At 47.0% G+C, this 20,160-nt stretch overlaps 1 protein-coding gene across 1 annotated transcript in view; it reads right to left on the bottom strand.

Annotated features, from left to right (window-relative positions):
• BLOC1S2 (biogenesis of lysosomal organelles complex 1 subunit 2) overlaps nt 1–20,160 on the bottom strand; it is a 53,685-nt gene that overhangs the window by 2,626 nt on the left and 30,899 nt on the right. Inside the window, exons 3-4 of the mRNA XM_085899278.1 lie at nt 2,402–2,488; nt 2,035–2,154 (exon numbers count right to left, since the gene is read on the bottom strand). Of these exons, the coding sequence (XP_085755404.1) occupies nt 2,035–2,154; nt 2,402–2,488 (207 nt within the window). The remainder of the gene's footprint in view (nt 1–2,034; nt 2,155–2,401; nt 2,489–20,160) is intronic.

Consider the following 20,160-nt stretch of genomic DNA (forward strand, 5'->3'; position numbering starts at 1 on the left):
TCGCCATGACTTGTTTTATGTGGCGTTTGTGTACTGGTGTGTTGCATAATTAATGAGACATAACTAGAACTGCCACTTTTATAACTGCTGGGTATCAAGACGTCTCGCTTTGATTGGACACCTGACCCTGACCCATGATGTTTTTTTATGATTATTCAACTGAATTTTGAATAGAATTAAAATCAATTAAATTCAAATCAAATGGAAGACCAAATAGGTACAGTCACGCATTGGAGTCATCAGAAGGAACCGAAACAAGCAAAAAGCAAAGATGACGTCATCAGGAGGAACCTGGATTGGATTCACATTTCAACTGCTTCTCCTCTACCCTCAAACCCATCCAGGCATAGCCAAGTGAACCTTATTCAAAAAGAACCCAGATCAAAAGATTTTATAATTCTAGCTGCCAGACCATGCATCGGAACAAGTTGTAATTTAAAACATCTATTCCCCATCACCAGTAGATCATAAATGTGAAGTTTCATGTCGATTGATTAAGCAATTCCAGAGAAAACATTATTTAATATTTTTCTTCAATCCAATATGGCTGCCAAACCATGTGACCTATTAATTATTCCTTAACAAACATGCACACCTATAGCTTGTGGAGCATTTGTGTGAAGTTTCCCCTCAATCTATAGTCGTTCTGGAGAAGATTTTTTTTAATCGGTTTTATGGTAAATCCAATATGGCTGCCAAACCATATGACCTATGACTTCATATGTGTGAAACTTTTGTACCTCGTGGATAGGCGGTCATACATGTAAAGTTTCGCCTCGATCTGCTTTGCCATTTCAGAGATTTTTGAAGGTTAAAAAAAACAAAAACAAAAGAAACAATATGGCTGCCAAATCACATGACTCGTAATGTCATTAAATTATTTTCTGTGGACCATTTTATCCCAAAATGACCCTCAAAAATTTTCATACTGATCAGATGTAGCGTTCTACATATGCAATTATGATGTCATAACGAAGGAACCTATGACATCATGAAAAATAATAATAATAAATCACATTCCCCATGAGGAGTACTTGCTCTGTGCTAACTTTCAATTCTTTCCTTGGTGTGGTTTCAGAGATACAGAGGTTCAAAGTTTTTCCAACGTGGCTGCCACACCACATGACCTATGATGTCATCATTATCATTAAAATATTCTACAGGGGTAAGTCGCTCCTATGCTGAAAATTTTGTCGATGTGTGGACAAACAAAGACAGACAGACAGACAAATGGAACCAAATGCAATACCCAGTAGCAGTAAAGACCAAACAATGGGATGAATTGTGAGACCACAAAGCAATTAGTTTGGAATCAACATTGTGTGGGTCAAGTTGAAAGTAGAATCACATTTGAGTGCACCAGCCCATATGGGAGAGCTTCTTGTGACTTTTAACAAAGGGCAGCCTCAAGCTTCTGGACAAATAAATCAAGAAAAATTCTCATCAAGATGAAGAAATCTTTAAAATAAATAAATAAACCCAAGAAATCTGACAAGTTTCTTCATCTGATTTTTAAAACTCACGAGAAAGGCTCCGTTGATCCCAGGACAAAGTGCTAGACTTTGAGAGGATTGGTATCATGTTAGATTTTTCTCAAAGGCAATATGCCTGGTGTTGGCTTAACTGCCAAGGTGACTTGCTTAGGAGCCTAAGTTCTTGAGTTTGAGCCCCTTTCCCCTCTATTCAATTAACATCAGGTGTTAAAGTCGTCCTTCCGAGGTCGGCGAAATGAGTACCAGTGTACTGGTAATAGGGGCACAACATCAGCGGCACACCTGTACTCCCAGAAAATGATGCACCAGCGCAGCCACAGGCTACATACAAAACATCAATGGCAATGATGTTGCACAAAGACATTGTATCAATAACTGAGCACGAAAAATTCACACAAGCTCTTCCAGGGAATAAAAACGAAATACGAGTCTGCAAGGTTAACGTTTGAGAAAAAAAAAAAAAAAAAATTGCCAACATTTTCCTCATCTCAAAAAAACAACAAACAAACAACCTAAAATACTTCCCTCCGCACCCACTCACACTGCTCATTGAGCTTCCTCATCGCTACAGAAACCGCCATCGCCGTTTCGCCCATTGCTTGCACTCGCCTGGTTGACACGTTAGTCAGCTGGCTCAACAGCTGATAGTCATCAGACGTACCTGAAAAAGGTATTAAATATCAGCTGCACTGCTGTTACTTTCACAAATAAAATCCGTTGAAAATCATGATGATTGTGGTGCTATCAATATCATGTAATTTCGGGTTCCATAATCACAAGGTTTCTTCTAACATATTCACGAGTTTTTTTGCTTCTATAATGACGAGATTTGTGGTACTATCACCATGAGGTTTCCTGTTTTAGCTCAACAGGCTTTATCAATCACTTAAATTAGCATCGTGGCACACCCGTGATCTCTCCCTGCAGGTAGATAGCCATTTTGTCAAACATATCCCTCGCCAAGTCGAGCACGTCCATTTCAGTTGGCTCTTCACCTGCAAGAGAATATTAAAATAAAATAAAAACTGCTTCCATTGATCAATCCCAAATTATAAACCTACAAATGGTTGTCAGCAATATCATGTTATGGTTGTTGAATTTCGAAGCAATTGTCAAAAGTTCACCATGTAACAAATTTCTGAACACAAAATATATTGATGACCACAAAAAAACAAAAAACAATCTTTCTGCTTTTCGCCATTTCTATCAAATTGTGCATTTGTTGGAGGGGGCAGGGAGAGGAAGGGTTCTTCATTCACATCAAGATCTCAAAGATCGCTCCAATTGGTTCTTCTGACCACATCCTTGTCAAAGTGGACATCTCTCCGGCTATTATCGGAGAACCACCTCACCGCCGTCGAGTCTGGCATTTCACTCAAGCCGACTGGCAGGGTCTCCGAGCAGCCATCAAACTTACAGACTGGTCTCCTATCACTACTTTCTCAAACATCAACTCATCCTGGGAATTCTTTCAAAGAAACTTGCTCTCCCTCATGCACAGATTTATCCCCTCTCGTGTTCAGTTGTCCTACCCTTCCTCCCACCCTTGGTTTACTGAAGCTTGTGGCGAGGCAGTTGTCCTGAAACTTGCCTTTGCCTCATGGAAAGCAAACCCAACTGAGGGCAATCTCAGTTCCTTCCATAAAGCTCGGAACAAGTGTGTATCTACCCTCAGGAGAGCCAGAAAACAACATCTTTCTCATCTCAAGTCTGAACTCTCAAACCTCTCTCCCTCCTCAAAATCCTGGTGGCGTTTAATCAAATCTGTTTCTGGTGTATGTTCCCCCTCCATCCCCTCCCTTACCTCAAATGGCCGCACTGCTGATACCGCACGTGATAAAGCTGAATGTCTAAACTCGGTGTTTGCAGCTAAATCTTGTGTCTTAAACCCATCACTATCTCTACCCACTTTCCCAGTCGCACCCAACTGTCCCTGGACTCTGTATCCTTTTCTCCTGACAAGGTGGAGAGCTTGCTTTCAAACCTCGAGTCAGATTCTGCAACCGGTCCAGACGGCATCAGCCCACGTGTCCTCAAAGCCTGCTCTTCTGCTCTTGCTCACCCTCTCTCTGTTATATTCACCCTCTCATTTGCCCAAGGTCATCTGCCATCTGCTTGGAAATCTGCTAACATCACTGCCCTGCATAATAAAGGTGCAAAAACAGATCCCTGTAACTACAGACCAATCAGCCTTCTCCCAATCATCAGCAAGGTGATGGAATCCATCATCGCTTCAGATATGAAATCCTTCCTCTTCTCCAATGGCTTGATTTCCAATCATCAATTTGGTTTCAGACCAGGTCACTCGACCCTGGATATGCTGCTTCTGCTCTCCCAACAATGGATGGAGGTCCTCAATGCCAGACAGGAAATCCGAGCCGTATCCCTGGACCTATCACGTGCTTTTGACACAGTCTGGCACCCTGCACTACTCACCAAACTCTCTTCCCATGGTATTCAAGGCCATCTCCACTCATGGCTCGCAGACTTCCTCTCCTGTCGCAGTCAACGTGTGGCCCTAAATGGAGTTCTTTCATCCCCTCTTCCTGTGCAGGCTGGAGTTCCTCAAGGTAGCGTTCTGGGCCCTGTTCTTTTTCTGCTTTTCATCAATGATCTCTCTGACTCTCTGGAAAAATGCTCTATTTCTCTTTGCCGACGACTCCACCCTCTGCCATACCATCTGTCATCCCTCAGACCGGCAAGCAGCAGCTTCTTCGCTCACTGCAGATCTGGATAAAATCACAAACTGGTCCAACACGTGGAACATGTCTTTCAATCCAGACAAATCTCACACTCTCACAATGTCTCTTCGAAAGGACCGTTTAGAAAACCCCCCCATCCACTTTCTCAACAATCCTCTGGAAGAAGTCTTTTCTTTCAAGCTTCTGGGTCTCACTATCTGCCATGACCTTTCCTGGGAAAGTCACATTTCCAACCTCGCCTCAAAAGCCAGTCGCCGACTGGGAATCCTCCGTCATGCAAAGTCCTTCCTCAGCCCTCTTGAGCTCCTGAGCACTTACAAAGCTTTTGTCCGTAGCCTGATGGAGTACTGCTCTCCCCTCTGGGCTGGTGCTCCTGCCTCCCACCTTTCTCGGCTTCACGCTGTCAAAAACAGGGCATTTAAGATCATCGGCATCTCCCGCAATGAAGCCGAGTCTTTGGGCCTCTCACTAATAACCGCAGGTTGGTCGGTGGTCTTTCTGTCTTCTACCGACTCCTCTCCAGCCTTGCCCCCCCTGCTGTCTCTGCGATTTGTCCCCACCACATTTCCACAGGGCGCTCAAGGTCCGCCAACAACCCCCTTCTGGTAAAACTACCAAAATCACGAATCACTGCTCATCTTCACTCTTTCATTCCTCTTTTTTCCCGCCTTTGGAATAAACTTCCTCACTCTATTCTTTCCCATTCTTCCCTCCAGGCTTTCAAAACAGCTGTTCACCACCACCTCTTATCTTCCCCCATCCAAATCCTCGATCTTTTCTACCCCCGATAATCCACCCAAGCCCACTTCCCTTCAATTCCGCTGCTTTCCTTCCTGAAAGTCCCTGTAATGTCCATCTTCTCTTCGCCATGTTCCCCGTCCCATCCCCATCCCTCTCCCTTCCACAGTCACCGAATGTGTCTGTTCCCCACTGTTTTGTCCCTTCCACTCCCACCCCTCGTCTCATGCCCCCTTGCTGTGAGTTGTGTGTTAGCTCTCATACGAGCCTTGACAAGGTATACAAAAATAAAATAAAAGAAAAAAGAAATCCTACCATTATATAATACATTAATCCCCCGTTTCTTGCGGGGGTTACATTCCAAACCTCCCCGCGCTAAGTGAAAATCCGCGATAAATGGACGCCTCCCCCCCCCCAAAAAAAATCGACTAGTCTGGTCTGGTCTGTTTGGCAGTGATTGGGTTTGAGGTGCCGGAGATCGACTAGTCTGGTCTGGTCGGTTTTGAGGTGCTGGGTATGAGCAGTGCTCGTCCAAGGGCGGCAAACCTTTTTCCTTCCCGAAGCATATATCGAGCACCTTTACCTTAACCTTCTCCTGGAGCGTCCCAGGACCTTCCTCTGGCGCTTCGGTTCCTTGCCAGAAGCCTTAGAATGTGCAGGGCGTTTGGGCGGCATCGTGGGGCTTGGAGAAAAAAAAAACGTAGAAAATATTCGAAGTTCACAAGCGAAACTTTGTCTCGTGCATTGTGTGAATGGTCGAGCACCACGCGTTATAATTTATTGCTTAATTAATTTACATTTTATATATTATTACCACGATGTACTGGGGGAATCCGCAGAAAAAATTAGTTATGTTCCTTCCAAGGGAAAACCGCGATGAACCGGGGGCGCGATAGGTGAACCGCGATGAAGCGGGGGTTGACTGTACTAGCAAATAAAACCTGTCACTTCACTGATGTATATACAGTGGGGAGAACAAGTATTTGATACACTGCCGATTTTGCAGGTTTTTCCCACTTACAAAGCACGTAGAGGTCTGTAATTTTTATCATAGGTACACTTCAACTGTGAAAGACGGAATCTAAAACAAAAATCCTGAAAATCACATTATATGATTTTTAAATAATTACTTTGCATTTTATTTCATGAAATAAGTATTTGATCACCTCCCAACCAGTAAGAATTCCGGCTCTCATAGACCTGTTAGTTTTGTCTTAAAGAAGCCCTCCCATTCTCCACTCATTACCTGTATTAACTGCACATGTTTGAACTCGTTATCTGCATAAAAGACAGCTGTCCACACTCAATCAATCAGACTCCAACCTCTCCACAATGGGCAAGACAAGAGAGCTGTCCAAGGACATTAGGGACAAAATTGTAGACTTGCACAAGGTTGGGATGGGCTACAGGACAATAGGCAAGCAGCTTGGTGAGAAGGCAACAACTGTTGGCGCAATTATTAGAAAATGGAAGAAGTTCAAGACAACAGTCAATCTCCCTTGGTCTGGGGCTCCATGCAAGATCTCACCTCGTGGAGCCTCAATGATCATGAGAAAGGTGAGGGATCAGCCCAGAACTACACGGCAGGACCTGGTCAATGACCTGAAGAAAGCTGGGACCAGAGTATCAAAGAAAACCAGAAGTAACACACTACGCCGTCATGGATTAAAATCCTGCAGCGCACGCAAAGTCCCTCTGCTCAAGCCAGCGCATGTCCAGGCCCGTCTGAAGTTTGCCAATGACCATCTGGATGATCCAGAGGAGGAATGGGAGAAGGTCATGTGGTCTGATGAGACCAAAATAGAGCTTTTTGGTTTAAACTCCACTCGCCGTGTTTGGAGGAAGAAGGATGAGTACAACCCCAAGAACACCATCCCAACAGTGAAGCATGGAGGTGGAAACATCATTCTTTGGGGATGCTTTTCTGCAAAGGGGACAGGACGACTGCACAGTATTGAGGGGAGGATGGATGGGGCCATGTATCGTGAGATCTTGGCCAACAACCTCCTTCCCTCAACAAGAGCATTGAAGATGGGGCGTGGCTGGGTCTTCCAGCATGACAACGACCGAAACACACAGCCAGGGCAACTAAGGAGTGGCTCCGTAAGAAGCATCTCAAGGTCCTGGAGTGGCCTCGCCAGTCTCCAGACCTGAACCCAATAGAAAATCTTTGGAGGGAGCTGAAAGTCTGTATTGCCCAGCGACAGCCCTGAAACCTGAAGGATCTGGAGAAGATCTGTATGGAGGAGTGGGCCAAAATCCCTGCTGCAGTCTGTGCAAACCTGGTTAAGAACTACAGGAAACGTCTGATCTCTGTAATCGCAAACAAAAGTTTCTGCACCAAATATTAAGTTCTGTTTTTCTGATGCATCAAATACTTATTTCATGCAATAAAAAAAAACTTAATTATTTAAAAATCATACAATGTGATTTTCAGGGTTTTTGTTTTAGATTCCGTCTTTCACAGTTGAAGTGTACCTATGATAAAAAAAATTACAGACCTCGACGTGCTTTGGAAGTGGGAAAACCTGCAAAATCGGCAGTGTATCAAATACTTGTTCTCCCCACTGTATATATTATACATACAGTAGACAAGGCGTAAGTCGTCACCATCGGGACCGAGAAAAAAGTGATGACTTCGACATGTGACGACTTGCGCGTATGCGAACATTTATGATGACTGTGGGGTGAAGGATGAAGTTGCGTGTGGCCTGGACACGTACGTGTGAGAGGGCGCAACAATCTCTAAGCCGGCTATTGTACCAAAAGGGAAACACAATCCTCGGGTCATAGGTGGGGGTTCATTGGTGAGTTGGAAAGTGATCAAGCAAAGATGGAATTCATGAATCACTTTTTCAAAAGTAAAGATAATGAACAACTGTAGGACAACTCATATACCATCGGTGATGGTATATGACCATCAACAAATGTGGAATGAATGGCTGTTAGAATTCATTCATTGGAATGAATGTGAATGAGTTTTCATATGGAATGAAAACTCGTATACCATCGACAAATTACATGACACACAGTCATCGTGATGACTACCACGCAATACCTATGTGAAAGTGAGTGTGGTGATGTACAAAACAAGCCAATATAAAACCATGATCGGACTTCAACACGAAGCTCGATCGATCCTTTACTCCTTCGCCAGAGACTGCATTGTGCAGCCTGTCTACCTCTTCAGATGCATGTAGGACGGCGCGCTGACCGAGCTGAATGCAGCACAGTTATAAATAGCCTATCACTGGCGGTGTACACCAATGAGCGAGCATCACGATTCCATGAAATCGGGCTTCTCACCAGGTAGAAGTTCCGTAGGACGAGTTAGGCATGGTATTTTACTTGATTTTCCATGACGCGGGAACGGACAACATCTGACGACTTAGACAAAGTGACGACTTAGAGATGACGACTTGCAGACTTTATTCAAAGGGATTTACCATTAGATAAATTCGGGACTTTTTGACGCTGCCGACTTAGGCGAAGTGACGAGTTACACACTGCCGACTTACGCCTAGTCTACTGTATTTAGATATAGATATAGATATAGAGATAGATATATAGCCTGGTGTTGGCGTAGTGGTTAGGGTAGCGGCTTGGGATCCAAAGGTCCTGAGTTCAAGCCCCGTTGGCCGCTTGAATTAATACACCAGGGGGTTGACTCAGCCTGTCATCCTTCCGAGGTCGGCGAAATGAGTACCAGTATACTGGGCCGGTGTATACCCTGGTTAAAATAGGTGTACCATATCACTGTGTCGTAAGAGGCAACCAGGGTTGCGTCAGGAAGGGCATCCGGCATAAAAACTTGTGCCAAATCACTATGCGGATCATACGTAATGATCCGCTGTGGCGACCCCTAATGGGAGCAACCGAAAGAAGAATATATATATATATATATATATATATATATATATGTATATGTATATATATGTATATATATATATGTATATATATGTATATATATTGTGACGTCCACGGGACTTGAACAGTCCCGTCAACGTAGAATGAGCCAAAACGATGGAGGCGGTTTATTTTTTTTATAACCCAAAGATGGCGGTTTTAATCGCTCTCCAGCAAACGGGACGAGGAAGGTGGCACGAGTCACTTTTCACTGAGTTAATAATGTTTATTTTTCTAACCAGAAATAATAATAAGACTCGGCAAGAGGAGGGATCCGGGGCGATTCGTCGGGATGGTGGTGTGGGTTCGGGTGTGGGGAAAACAAACAATTCAAAGGGATATACAAATCTCAAACCCTCTAAGGCGCCAGGTACACACACACACACACACACACACACACACACACACACACACACACACACACACACACACACACACACACACACACACACACACACACACACACACACACACACACACACACACACACACACACACGCTGGTGGACAGGCTTGCCCGTGGTGTCGACGCAACAGTCACTGGATTGGCGCCGAACGAGCTGGCGTTGCGCTCGTCAGGGGTAGGAGACACGGTGGTGCCGAGGTTCCGTCAGCCCTTCCGCGCAGAGCCACGGTTCCCGGCCTGTGAGCTCCAACCAGCCACCGTGGTGCTATTCCTGGTGGTGGCGACCTCCTGGTGTAGGCCCAAGTCCGCTCACAGCCGTCAGGGAGCCAGTTTTGGCGCTAAGATGCGAGCAGGAGAAGGAGGCAGGTCCGCCTGCCGTTCGGTCCCGTACTCCGAGCCAGCAGAAGTCCAGAGCCAACCGAAGTGAGGCACGAGGCACAGCAAGGCCACGAGACACGACGAACCGAGGAACGAACCAACGCAACGAGAGAGCATGCTCCGAGACAAACAGCCTCGACCAGACGCTTTCTTTTTATGACTCTTCCTCCTCTTCTTTTCCCAAACAGAACCTTTTTATACTCGAGTCCTCGTCACTTCCAATCGAGCCCTTTTATTGGCCCTCTGCCGTTGCCTTCCACCAATCTTGATCACGGGGCGGAGCCATCCGCAGCACTGTTCTGTTACGTCACGGCAAGCCTACAGGGAATACTAAAAGGGTTTACGCATACACACTTACCCTAACCCGTCTCCCGATCTAATTATGTGACAATTATCATTTCCCCCTTAAAGAAATGGACATTTACTAGACAACTTATCACCACTGAATTGCTACTTATTACATCGAGATCGTGGTACAACTCGAACAGCATGGCATACCTAATTACCCTTTGAATGCATCCCCCCCCCCCCCTCAAACGTAACTATATATATATATATATATATATATATATATATATATATATATATATATATATATATATATATATATATATATATATATATATATATATAGATATCTTCTTCTTATTATTTCGGCTGCTCCCGTTAGGGGTCGCCACAGCGGATCATCCGTATGATCCGCATAGAGATTTGGCACATGTTTTACGCCGGATGCCCTTCCTGACGCAACCCTGGTCGCCTCTTACGAGACAGGGATATGGTACACCTATTTTAACCGGGGTATACACCGGCCCAGTATACTGGTACTCATTTCGCCGACCTCGGAAGGATGACAGGCTGAGTTAACCCCCTGGTGTATTAATTCAGTGGCCCAACGGGGCTTGAACTCAGGACCTTTTGGATCCCAAGCCACTGCCCTAACCACTGCGCCAACACCAGGCTCCATATATATATATATATCATATATATATATATATATATTCAATTTTTTTCGGTTCAGCTGTTTCAGAGACATCCAAAGTCTTTCCTTTTTTTTCAACATGGCTGCCATACCATGTGACCTCTGACTTCATAGTCATCATGAAACAAGGACAAATATATCCAAGAGCCACGTCCTAAAGGTTTTGTCTTCACCAGAAGAAGAACAAGAAGAGGAAGAAGAATAAAAAAACAAAAACCAACAACTTCTGATATTTCGTCACGTGCCGTCACATCACGTCCGTCATGGACAATCTTCGTTCATGACGAGAAAATAGTGTATTTACGAAATTACAACACATTAAATGGATACAAAGTCCAACCAGCGATAGCCAAGGATTCTCCGAAGAAACCTGGTACCAAAGGACTCCGTCTCAGATCTTTGGTCAGAGTCCAAGTCTCACATCCATAGAGCAAGACTGGAAGCACCAAGGACCTGAAGACTCGGACTTTCGTCCTCCCGCACAGGGACCGACAGAACTACACCCCATTATCCAGTGAATCCATGACTCTCCAGGCCCGACCCAGACGTCTATTGACCTCTGACTCACAGCCAGCAGAGACATCAATATCACTGCCAAGGTAAGTGAATCTCTCCACGACCTCAACATCCTCACCACAAACAGGCACAGACAGGACAGCAGCATCCAAAATGTCATTGAAAGCCGGGATCTTAGTTTCGACACAGGAAACGCATAATCCTAGCGGCTCTGACTCCTCATCCACTCTGACTCCTCGAGGGCCCCCAAAAGGATATCTAAAGTCTCCGCAAAGATGACTGCATCATCTGCGAAATCAAGGTCAGAGATCTTGATATTCCCAAACGATGCACCGTAGCTTGATCTCTCCGACATCCTCCCGAGAATACAGTCCATACAAGTGCTGAAAAGTATGAGGGCCAGTACACACCCCTGACGAACTCCAGTAACAACTGGAAAGATAAGTCAGAGATGGTACCACCACAGTTCACAGCACTCTCAGTACCAGAGTAGAGTTCAGACATCAGATCGATTAGTTTTGGCGGCACCCCACGAAGACCAAGAATCCTCCAGAGGGCATCCCGATTCACTGAATCAAACGCTTTGCAGAGATCAACATAAGCTGCAAGCAGCCCCTGCCGAAACTCTCGTCTGCGTTCGGTGAGGACCTGAAGAGCAAGGATCCGGTCAATCGTTGACCTCTTTGGTGCAAAGCCTGACTGCTCTGGACGCTGGTGCTCAAGCAGATGGTGGCAAACCCTATCAATAATTATCCGAGTAAAGACCTTACCCGGCACTGAGAACAGTGTCACCCCTCGGTAGTTGTTGCAGTCTTGGCGATCACCTTTCCCTTTCCAGAGAGGGACAACAAGGCCCCTCTTCCAATCAGTTTGGATGATGCCTGTGTTCCAGGCAGAGCACAAAACTGCATGCAATGACATGAGTGCAGCATTTCCACCAGCCTTGAGAAGTTCAGCATGGATGCCACAGATCCCTGGAGCATTACACCATTTCAACCGGTTCACCGCAGCCTATGTTTCCACAAGCGAAGGTGGCCCACAGTTTATTGGAGGGTCAGCAACAGATACTGCAACACCCCTGATGGCCAACTCAACAGTTGGTAGATCAGCCTGGTACAACCGCTCAACGTAACTGGCCCAGCAGGCCTTCACTTCGGACTCCTCTGTCAAGAGCCTACCACCCTCTGCTCTAACTGCAGTACACAGAGGGGTGGGCTTGGATGAACGCAATGCGCGAATTCCCCTGTAAACAGGACGAGAATTACTTGACCATAGGTGATGCTCTACTCCCTCCAGATTCCTCACACATTGGCCTCCTTGTCCACCCTTGGCGCACGTACAGTTTTACGCCTCAGCTCCCTGAACAGCTCAGCTCTGCCATTCAGCCTGGCCCTGTGACTCTTGTCAATGGTATCCAGTGTCCCTTGAGACAAAATTTTCTTTGCCCGACGGAGAGTTCCAAGACATCCACCGGCAACATCATGGACAGTTGTCTTCAAGGCACTCCACAACTCTACAGGACCTCCCTAAGCACCCAGACCCCCCAAATCTCCACTCAGCTTGTTCGCAAACTCCTCACCAACCCATTGATCCTTAAGCTTGCCAACATCCAGCCCTGGCTGGGATGGTACCATTCTCCTGGATTTAAGGTGCAACTACACAGTTGCAACAAGCCAGTGGTCAGTATTGAGGAACTGAGCACTCCAGTAGACCCTGCAGTTCTGGATCATCCTCTAGCGACCATCAACGAGGACATGGTCAATCTCCTTTGTCACACTGCCAGCATTGGAATACCAAGTCCAGCGATGAGTTTGTGGGTGCTGAAACGAGGAACCGGCCATCCTAAGTCCATGACTTCTTGTTATTCAGGTTCACAGTTCCTGACCCGTGGGAATCAACACACTTATCAGAACCATCCCTATCAGTTCCAGTCGATGCATGAAATCCCCCAAGACGAGAAGTGTATCTCGTCTGGGGCACTGATCAACCACAGACTCGAGCGCGGCATAGAATGCATCCTTCACGGTGAGATGAGTCGGAGCATAAACACAGACCATGGAAATGACACCCAAGGAGTGATGAATCCTGTCTTATAATACGCTCGTTGACCGGTGTTACCTCAGTTATCATTGGACACAGCTCCAGAAACTCCTTGGGCATGGTAACCATCAGAGCAACCAGACCAATAGTCAGTGTAACCACCCGCAATAATCTCGCCGGAATCCGGTCTTCGAACCTGAGAGAGTGCTGCAATACCGATGCCCAAACGCTTGAGTTCATATGATAACAGAGACAGGTGATCATCCTCTCTTAGGGATAGGACATTCCAGGCACCCACCCAAAGGGACCGCCTTAGGTTAACCCAAGGAGACCGCCATCTGGTGGACGACACCTCAGCACCACTCCGACACACTCTCCCGCAATCTGACCCGGAAATGTTACCCCGTGGTTTCCCTCCTATCATCAAAGATTGGGGGTCCCGAAGGCTATGCCCCAATCCCGTCATCCGGTGAGCTGCCCTGCGAATGGAAGCTGCACAGGAGGTACTCCCACAGAGTGGGTTTTCAAATTTCTTTGTGTTTTTTTTGTTTTGCGGAGTGAAGGGTTTTACGGTGGCTGGAGTGCAAATCCTGCCACCAACCTCCTAAGAAAAAGTAACCCAACTGCAGGAGGACGTCCGCAGACACAGTTGGGCACTAGATATGGTTGGCCGTTGGCTCACAAGGAGCTCCTCCACCCTTTGACAGGTTTTATTTTTAATTCTGCTGGGTGTCCATATCCAAACACCCTCCTCACCAAAAAACCTGGTGGGGGAGACAGTTTAGTTGCCGACAACCCGACTATGGAACTGGTTCGTACAGGTTTACATGATACTTGGAGCAAGTCACAGATCTGATCTGACCTGACACCTGACCGGGGGTGGGGGTTGAGATGTTTAGAGGGTAAAATAAATATGCCAATTTGTACCAGTGGTTTGGGGGTGCGGGCAGGGCACCCCACTCTTCTCCATGTGAATGTTTATCTTATTGTGCCACCTGGTGGAGGCCAGTATTACAAGTTGTAATAAATTACACCATAAACCATAAAAGTGTGAGAATTAACCGACAAGTTCTTTGCTCTTCGGATTGTTACGAATTCGCGCACGCCGGCGTGCGATCGGCCGCATTCCTCTAATGGCAGCCGCATCGCCCACCGGACAGATAATTCAGTCGTGACCCTCCTGGAACTATCGCCAGGAACCAGTCACGGGTGGGGGTTTAACCTCACTACAGCCCAGTCCGCATTCTACCCGCGCGGAATAGGGTGAATCGCCGAATGTCGATAAACCTAAGTACCCGCACCGCGCCACAGGTCGGCCTGGGACACAAACCGCTTAAGCGGTCCGTTCTGTACTACAGTGATAACCGAGCGGTGTTATCGCCGACCTCGACGGATCCGATTCTCCTTAACGGGCGTTTAAAACCCAACTAATTATTCCACGATGCAAGATGGCTTTCAAAAGGGAAATAGGACACGCCGAACGGGATACATTTCACACAAGGACATTTATTATACTACACACACATCACAAGCAAGGCAGTCATGCAATGTACAGGCAAGGAATAGAAAACAAAAGCAATACGACCGACTAAAATTATTATTTACAAGCACTTAAACAGGTTCTACTTACAGGGACACGGCGCCACATCAGTCATACAGAACTAAAGAAATGGAAAGACCTCCTCACAAGCAAGGGGGAAGACGGGGTCCAGAGACCTTTATGGTCGTGGGCCGTGGATGACCAAAAAGGCCCACGAGACCGTGCAGGTTACCTGCACCCTCGAGGTGTCTCGGTGGGCAGATCGCGACGTCTGCTCCCCATGGCAGCAAGCATGGCCGCGCCTGACTCCGGGCCTTGCGACGATGGGCGGTAAAGCTCTCTCTGGCGCTCCTCGCCAGACGCGCAGGTTATCACCACACAGCCGGCAGAGCTGCGCCTCCCGTCTGCGTCCCCGATGCGTCGCCCGGACTCGCCACCGGCCCGCGCCTTCGCCAACAGGTCGCTCAACAGGACCACCGGGAGATAGGGGAAGAAATCAGCGCCAAGACGAGAGGGGGGGAGAGGGAGCACGACCCAACGTCCACGAGAGAGAGAACTCGACCTCGACCACCAAGAGCGAGAGAACTCGACCTCGACCACCAAGAGCGAGAGAACTCGACCTCGACCACCAAGAGCGAGAGAACTCGACCTCGACCACCAAGAGCGAGAGAACTCGACCTCGACCACCAAGAGCGAGAGAACTCGACCTCGACCACCAAGAGCGAGAGAACTCGACCTCGACCACCAAGAGAGCGAGAACTCGACCTCGACCACCAAGAGAGCGAGAACTCGACCTCGACCACCAAGAGAGCGAGAACTCGACCTCGACCACCAAGAGAGCGAGAACTCGACCTCGACCACCAAGAGAAGGAGAGCCCGCGTGCGGTCCAACTAATATAGCGCGGCGCTCCGCCCTTCGCTCCTCCCCATTTTCGGCTTCACCTACCTTCGAGAAGTTTCCCGAAAAGGGGCATTCCCTCACTCTGACCACATCATGCCATGCATCCACCAATTGGCAGCGAGCTGCCCTGCCCCCTTCCCTTCACACCAAGCGCGGGGAAAATAGGTGGGAAAAACCCCACACGCTCCGCAAGAGCTTTTGTTCTGCCAATCCTGCTCGCATTATCGGGCGGTTCCCGACGTCGTAGCGTGGACCGTGGAGGATGGCGTTCGGAAGCGGGGGTAGTGGTGAAGATGGTGGTGGTTGTTGTGAGGGAAATTGTAGCATGGTTGGCGTTGTGACGGTTGTTGTTTGCATGTAGGTTTGTTGCGTGCTTGGCGTTGCGGCATACTTGGTGGTGGTTGTTGTTTGCGTGTAGGTTCAAAATAACGATAGGTAAAGAAAAATGGCTATCTCAAAGGGTCGCAGCCCGGTGAACACGAATAATTCCATTAAACAACGGTGGGGAAATCTAACTGAACACTCACTTACCGGCATAGCTAATCTAAGGAACCTTCATGGTGTATTGCAAATTTCCACAGCTGTAACAGCATTAATTATTGCCTCCGCCACCAAAGGGAAAGGTAATTATTTCATCCCTTTCTGTCTGTCTGTTTGTTTGTGTACAGGATATCTCAGAAAGTTGTGGATGGATCCGGATTAAATTTTGTGGACAGGTTGAGTGTGTGATAATGATGAACTGATTCGATTTTGGTGAACATCCTGATCTGATAATTTTTTTAAGTGATTCTTCACTATTGAGAGACAGGGCGAAATCGATATCTCGCATGATATCGATCAAAGTTGTGGACGGATTCGGCAAAAACTTGGTGGAGAGGTTTGTTGGGTGTGTGGCAAGGACGAATTGATTCGATTTTGGTGAAGATCCGAAATTATTTAATTTTCAAAGTGATTATTCACCATTGAGATCAGGCCAAAAATAATATATCGCATGATATTTAAAAAATTGATTGGGCCCGATATGTTCTCGTGTATCAGGCATTACATGGTTGAGGTATGTGCTCTACCAAGTGCCCTTCTCGTTTGCTAATTGTATTAAAGGAGATATATATTATATATATATATATATATATATATATATATATATATATATATATATATATATATATATATATATATACACATATATATATATATATATATATATATATATATATATATATACATATATACATACATACACACATGATGTTGCGGTTCTAGGAATCACATTCCTCCAAGACAATGGCATCCAACATGTGGTGGTCCCAAGACAGTTATTCCATTAATATACATTTAGATAGCCCCAAGTGGGTCAAATGGGACATGCGTTGCGAGGATCTCAAAGCTAGGTTTGCTTACACCACCAAACTTCATTTCTACTCTTCATTTCTGCTTATCCCTGAGGTAAATCCGAATTTCCGTCCAACATGTGCAGCATGTGCCGCGGCCGGGGGTGGGGAGAATAGAAAGCTGCCACCAATATCGACAGCGCAGCTGCGAGGAAACAGCGATATCCTCGAAGGAACCTCTGCCGCAAGCTCGAGATGATCCTCTGACGCTTCCAATCATCTGGAATGAGATGCCGGTTGCATTGAAAAGGGATACGAATGAATATCTCTTAAAGAGGCTACACAGATGTGGTTTTGCACAACACAGAAGCAAATGACCCAATATCGGCAAGAGCGTGGCTCGCAGCTTTGTGTCAAAAGCCACATCGTCAGAGGCCGATAATAGAAGAACGACAACCACACCACATTGTGCACAACATGGGCGGCGTGTACTTTTCAACCCATTTCTGGACTAATTATATCGGCATTCTCTTTTTCCTCCATCTGACACATATCTATATCCTTTTTCATTCCAAACTTCCATCGAATTATTATATCCGAATCGGGCGAATGTGAGCGCTGACCACGTGAGCCATGACGGATCTGCGCGTACTGGGCGAAACATGAATGGATTTATCCTAACACTTTACCGTCGGTCCTCGCTGGCAGCCACAGGTGTTGTCCACAGATGGCTGATGTTTCCTCGCCTCTTCGCCCGGCGAAGCCGCAATCAGGCAAAGGCGTGCTGCGCAGTCCGGATCGCTCGGGCCGCGTGACGCATCGTGGAGCAGGCATTGATCAGTGCTAATCGGAGGCGCCTGGGCAGGCATGCGGGACCGACGCCACCCTCGGCCGGTCGTCAGGGCAGGGTCCGGGAGTTCGTGCAAGGCAATTCATGTCGTGGAGTTCTGTGTGGGTGATTCATATCATGTCGTGGAGTCGGAGAGAGACATTTCCAGCGCTTGGAGCCATCTTACCGGAAGTAGAATGTTGCCACTTCCGGCCATCGCGGCCGGGCCGCGCAGGGGGCCGGGGCCAATCAGAGCGCCCGATTCGGGTGACGACGCATCGCTTCGGGATGGCCCCCCCGCCCCGCACCACGGGGTTGATAAAAGGCGGATGGTGAAGCCGTTCGCAGTCTCTGCTCTTCTACTCCCACACGCACTGGATCTTGTCATGGCCTCGGACCCCGCCCTCCCGTCGCCTCGGACCCCGCCCTCCCGTCGCCTCGGACCCCGCCCTCCCGTCGCCTCGGACCCCGCCCTCCCGTCGACTCGGACCCCGCCCTCCCGTCGCCGTCGACTCGGACCCCGCCCTCCCGTCGCCGTCGACTCGGACCCTGCCCTCCCGTCGCCGTCGACTCGGACCCTGCCCTCCCGTCGCCGTCGACTCGGACCCCGCCTCCACTTCCACTTCTCCGCCCACACGTCGCCGACTCCACCCACCCACCTAGTTCCGCATACCACTCCACTCCGCCTTCTCCACCCAAGTCCCTCCCTTCACACCGACAGGCGTCATGGAATTATCTGTGTGCGACGGCCAACAATTCCGGGGAATCTGGTGGGAGCCAAGATAGCTCTTCCCCCCTGGTGGTCTTCGCACCCAACTCCCAGTCTGCAAATATATATATATATATATATATACATATATATATACATATATATATATATATATATATATATATATATATACACACATATACAGCTCTGGAAAAAATTGAGACCACTGCAAAATTATCAGTTTTTTTCTGGTTTTACCATTTATAAGTTTGTGTTTGAGTTAAATGAACATTTTTGTTTTATTTTATAAACTACTGACATTTCTCCCAAATTCCGAATAAAAATATTGTCATTTAGAGCATTTATTTGCAGAAAATGACAACTGGTCAAAATAACAACAGAGATTCAGTGTTTTCAGACCTCAAATAATGCAAACAAAACAAGTTCATATTCATTTTTAAACAACACAATACTAATGTTTTAACTTGGGAAGAGTTCAGAAATCAATCTTTTGTGGAATAACCCTGATTTTCAATCACAGCTTTCATGCGTCTTGGCATGCTCTCCACCAGTCATTCACATTGCAATTGGGCGACTTTATGCCACTCCTGGCGCAAAAATTCAAGCAGCTCGGATTTGTTTGATGGCTTGTGACCATCCATATTCCTCTTGATCACATTCCAGAGGTTTTCAATGGGGTTTAGGTCTGGAGGGAGATTGGGCTGCCCATGACAGGGTCTTGATCTGATAGTCCTCCATCCAAACCTTGATTGACCTGGCTATGCAGCATGGAGCATTGTCCGGCTGGAAAAACCAATCCTCAGAGTTGGGGAACATTGTCAGAGCAGAAGGAAGCAAGTGTTCTTCCAGGACAACCTTGTACGTGGCCCGATTCATCAGTCCTTCACAAAGACAAATCTGCCCGATTCCAGCCTTGCTGAAGCACCCCCAGATCATTACCGATCCTCCACCAAGTTTCACAGTGGGTGCGAGACACTGTGGCTTGTAGGCCTCTCCAGATCTCCGTCTAACCATTAGACGACCAGGTGTTGGGCAAAGCTGAAAATTGGACTCATCAGAGAAGATGACCTTACTCCAGTCCTCTATGGTCCAATTCTTATGGTCTTTTGCAAACGTCAGCCTGGCACTTTTTTGCTTCTCATTGATGAAGGGCTTTTTTCTAGCTTTGCACGACTTCAGCCCTGCCCCTAGGAGCCTGTTTCGAACCGTCCTCGCCGTGCACTTCACCCCAGCTGCCGTTTGCCATTCGTTTTGTAGGTCACTTGATGTCATCCCACAGTTGTTGAGTGACATTCGAATGAGTTAGCGGTCATCCTAGTCAGTGGAAAGTCGTTTTCGCCCTCTGCCAGTCTGTCGCTTTGTTGCCCCCAATGTCTGCTTCTTGACCTTGTTCTTATGAACCGCCGTCTTTGAAATTTTAAGGATGGAAGCAATGTGATGCTCACTGTATCCCTCTGCCAGTAAAGCCAGAATTGAACACTTATTTTCCTCACTCAAAACTTTGCTTTTCAACTCGTTTTTTTTTTTGGATTCCAATTACTTTTGAGGTACTACTAGCACTGTTTTTGCCATCCAGCTGGTCCTATTGCAAGAGGATAGTGATGACCACAACAGTGGTTTTTATACTTTTCCTTGTTAAATAAGATTCGGTTCAGGTGATCACCTAATC

This window comes from Eptatretus burgeri, chromosome 10, assembly GCF_056783735.1.
Source record: "Eptatretus burgeri isolate ZD-2024b chromosome 10, Ebu_testis_v1, whole genome shotgun sequence".
In the NCBI taxonomy this organism is placed as follows: Eukaryota; Metazoa; Chordata; class Myxini; order Myxiniformes; family Myxinidae; genus Eptatretus; species Eptatretus burgeri.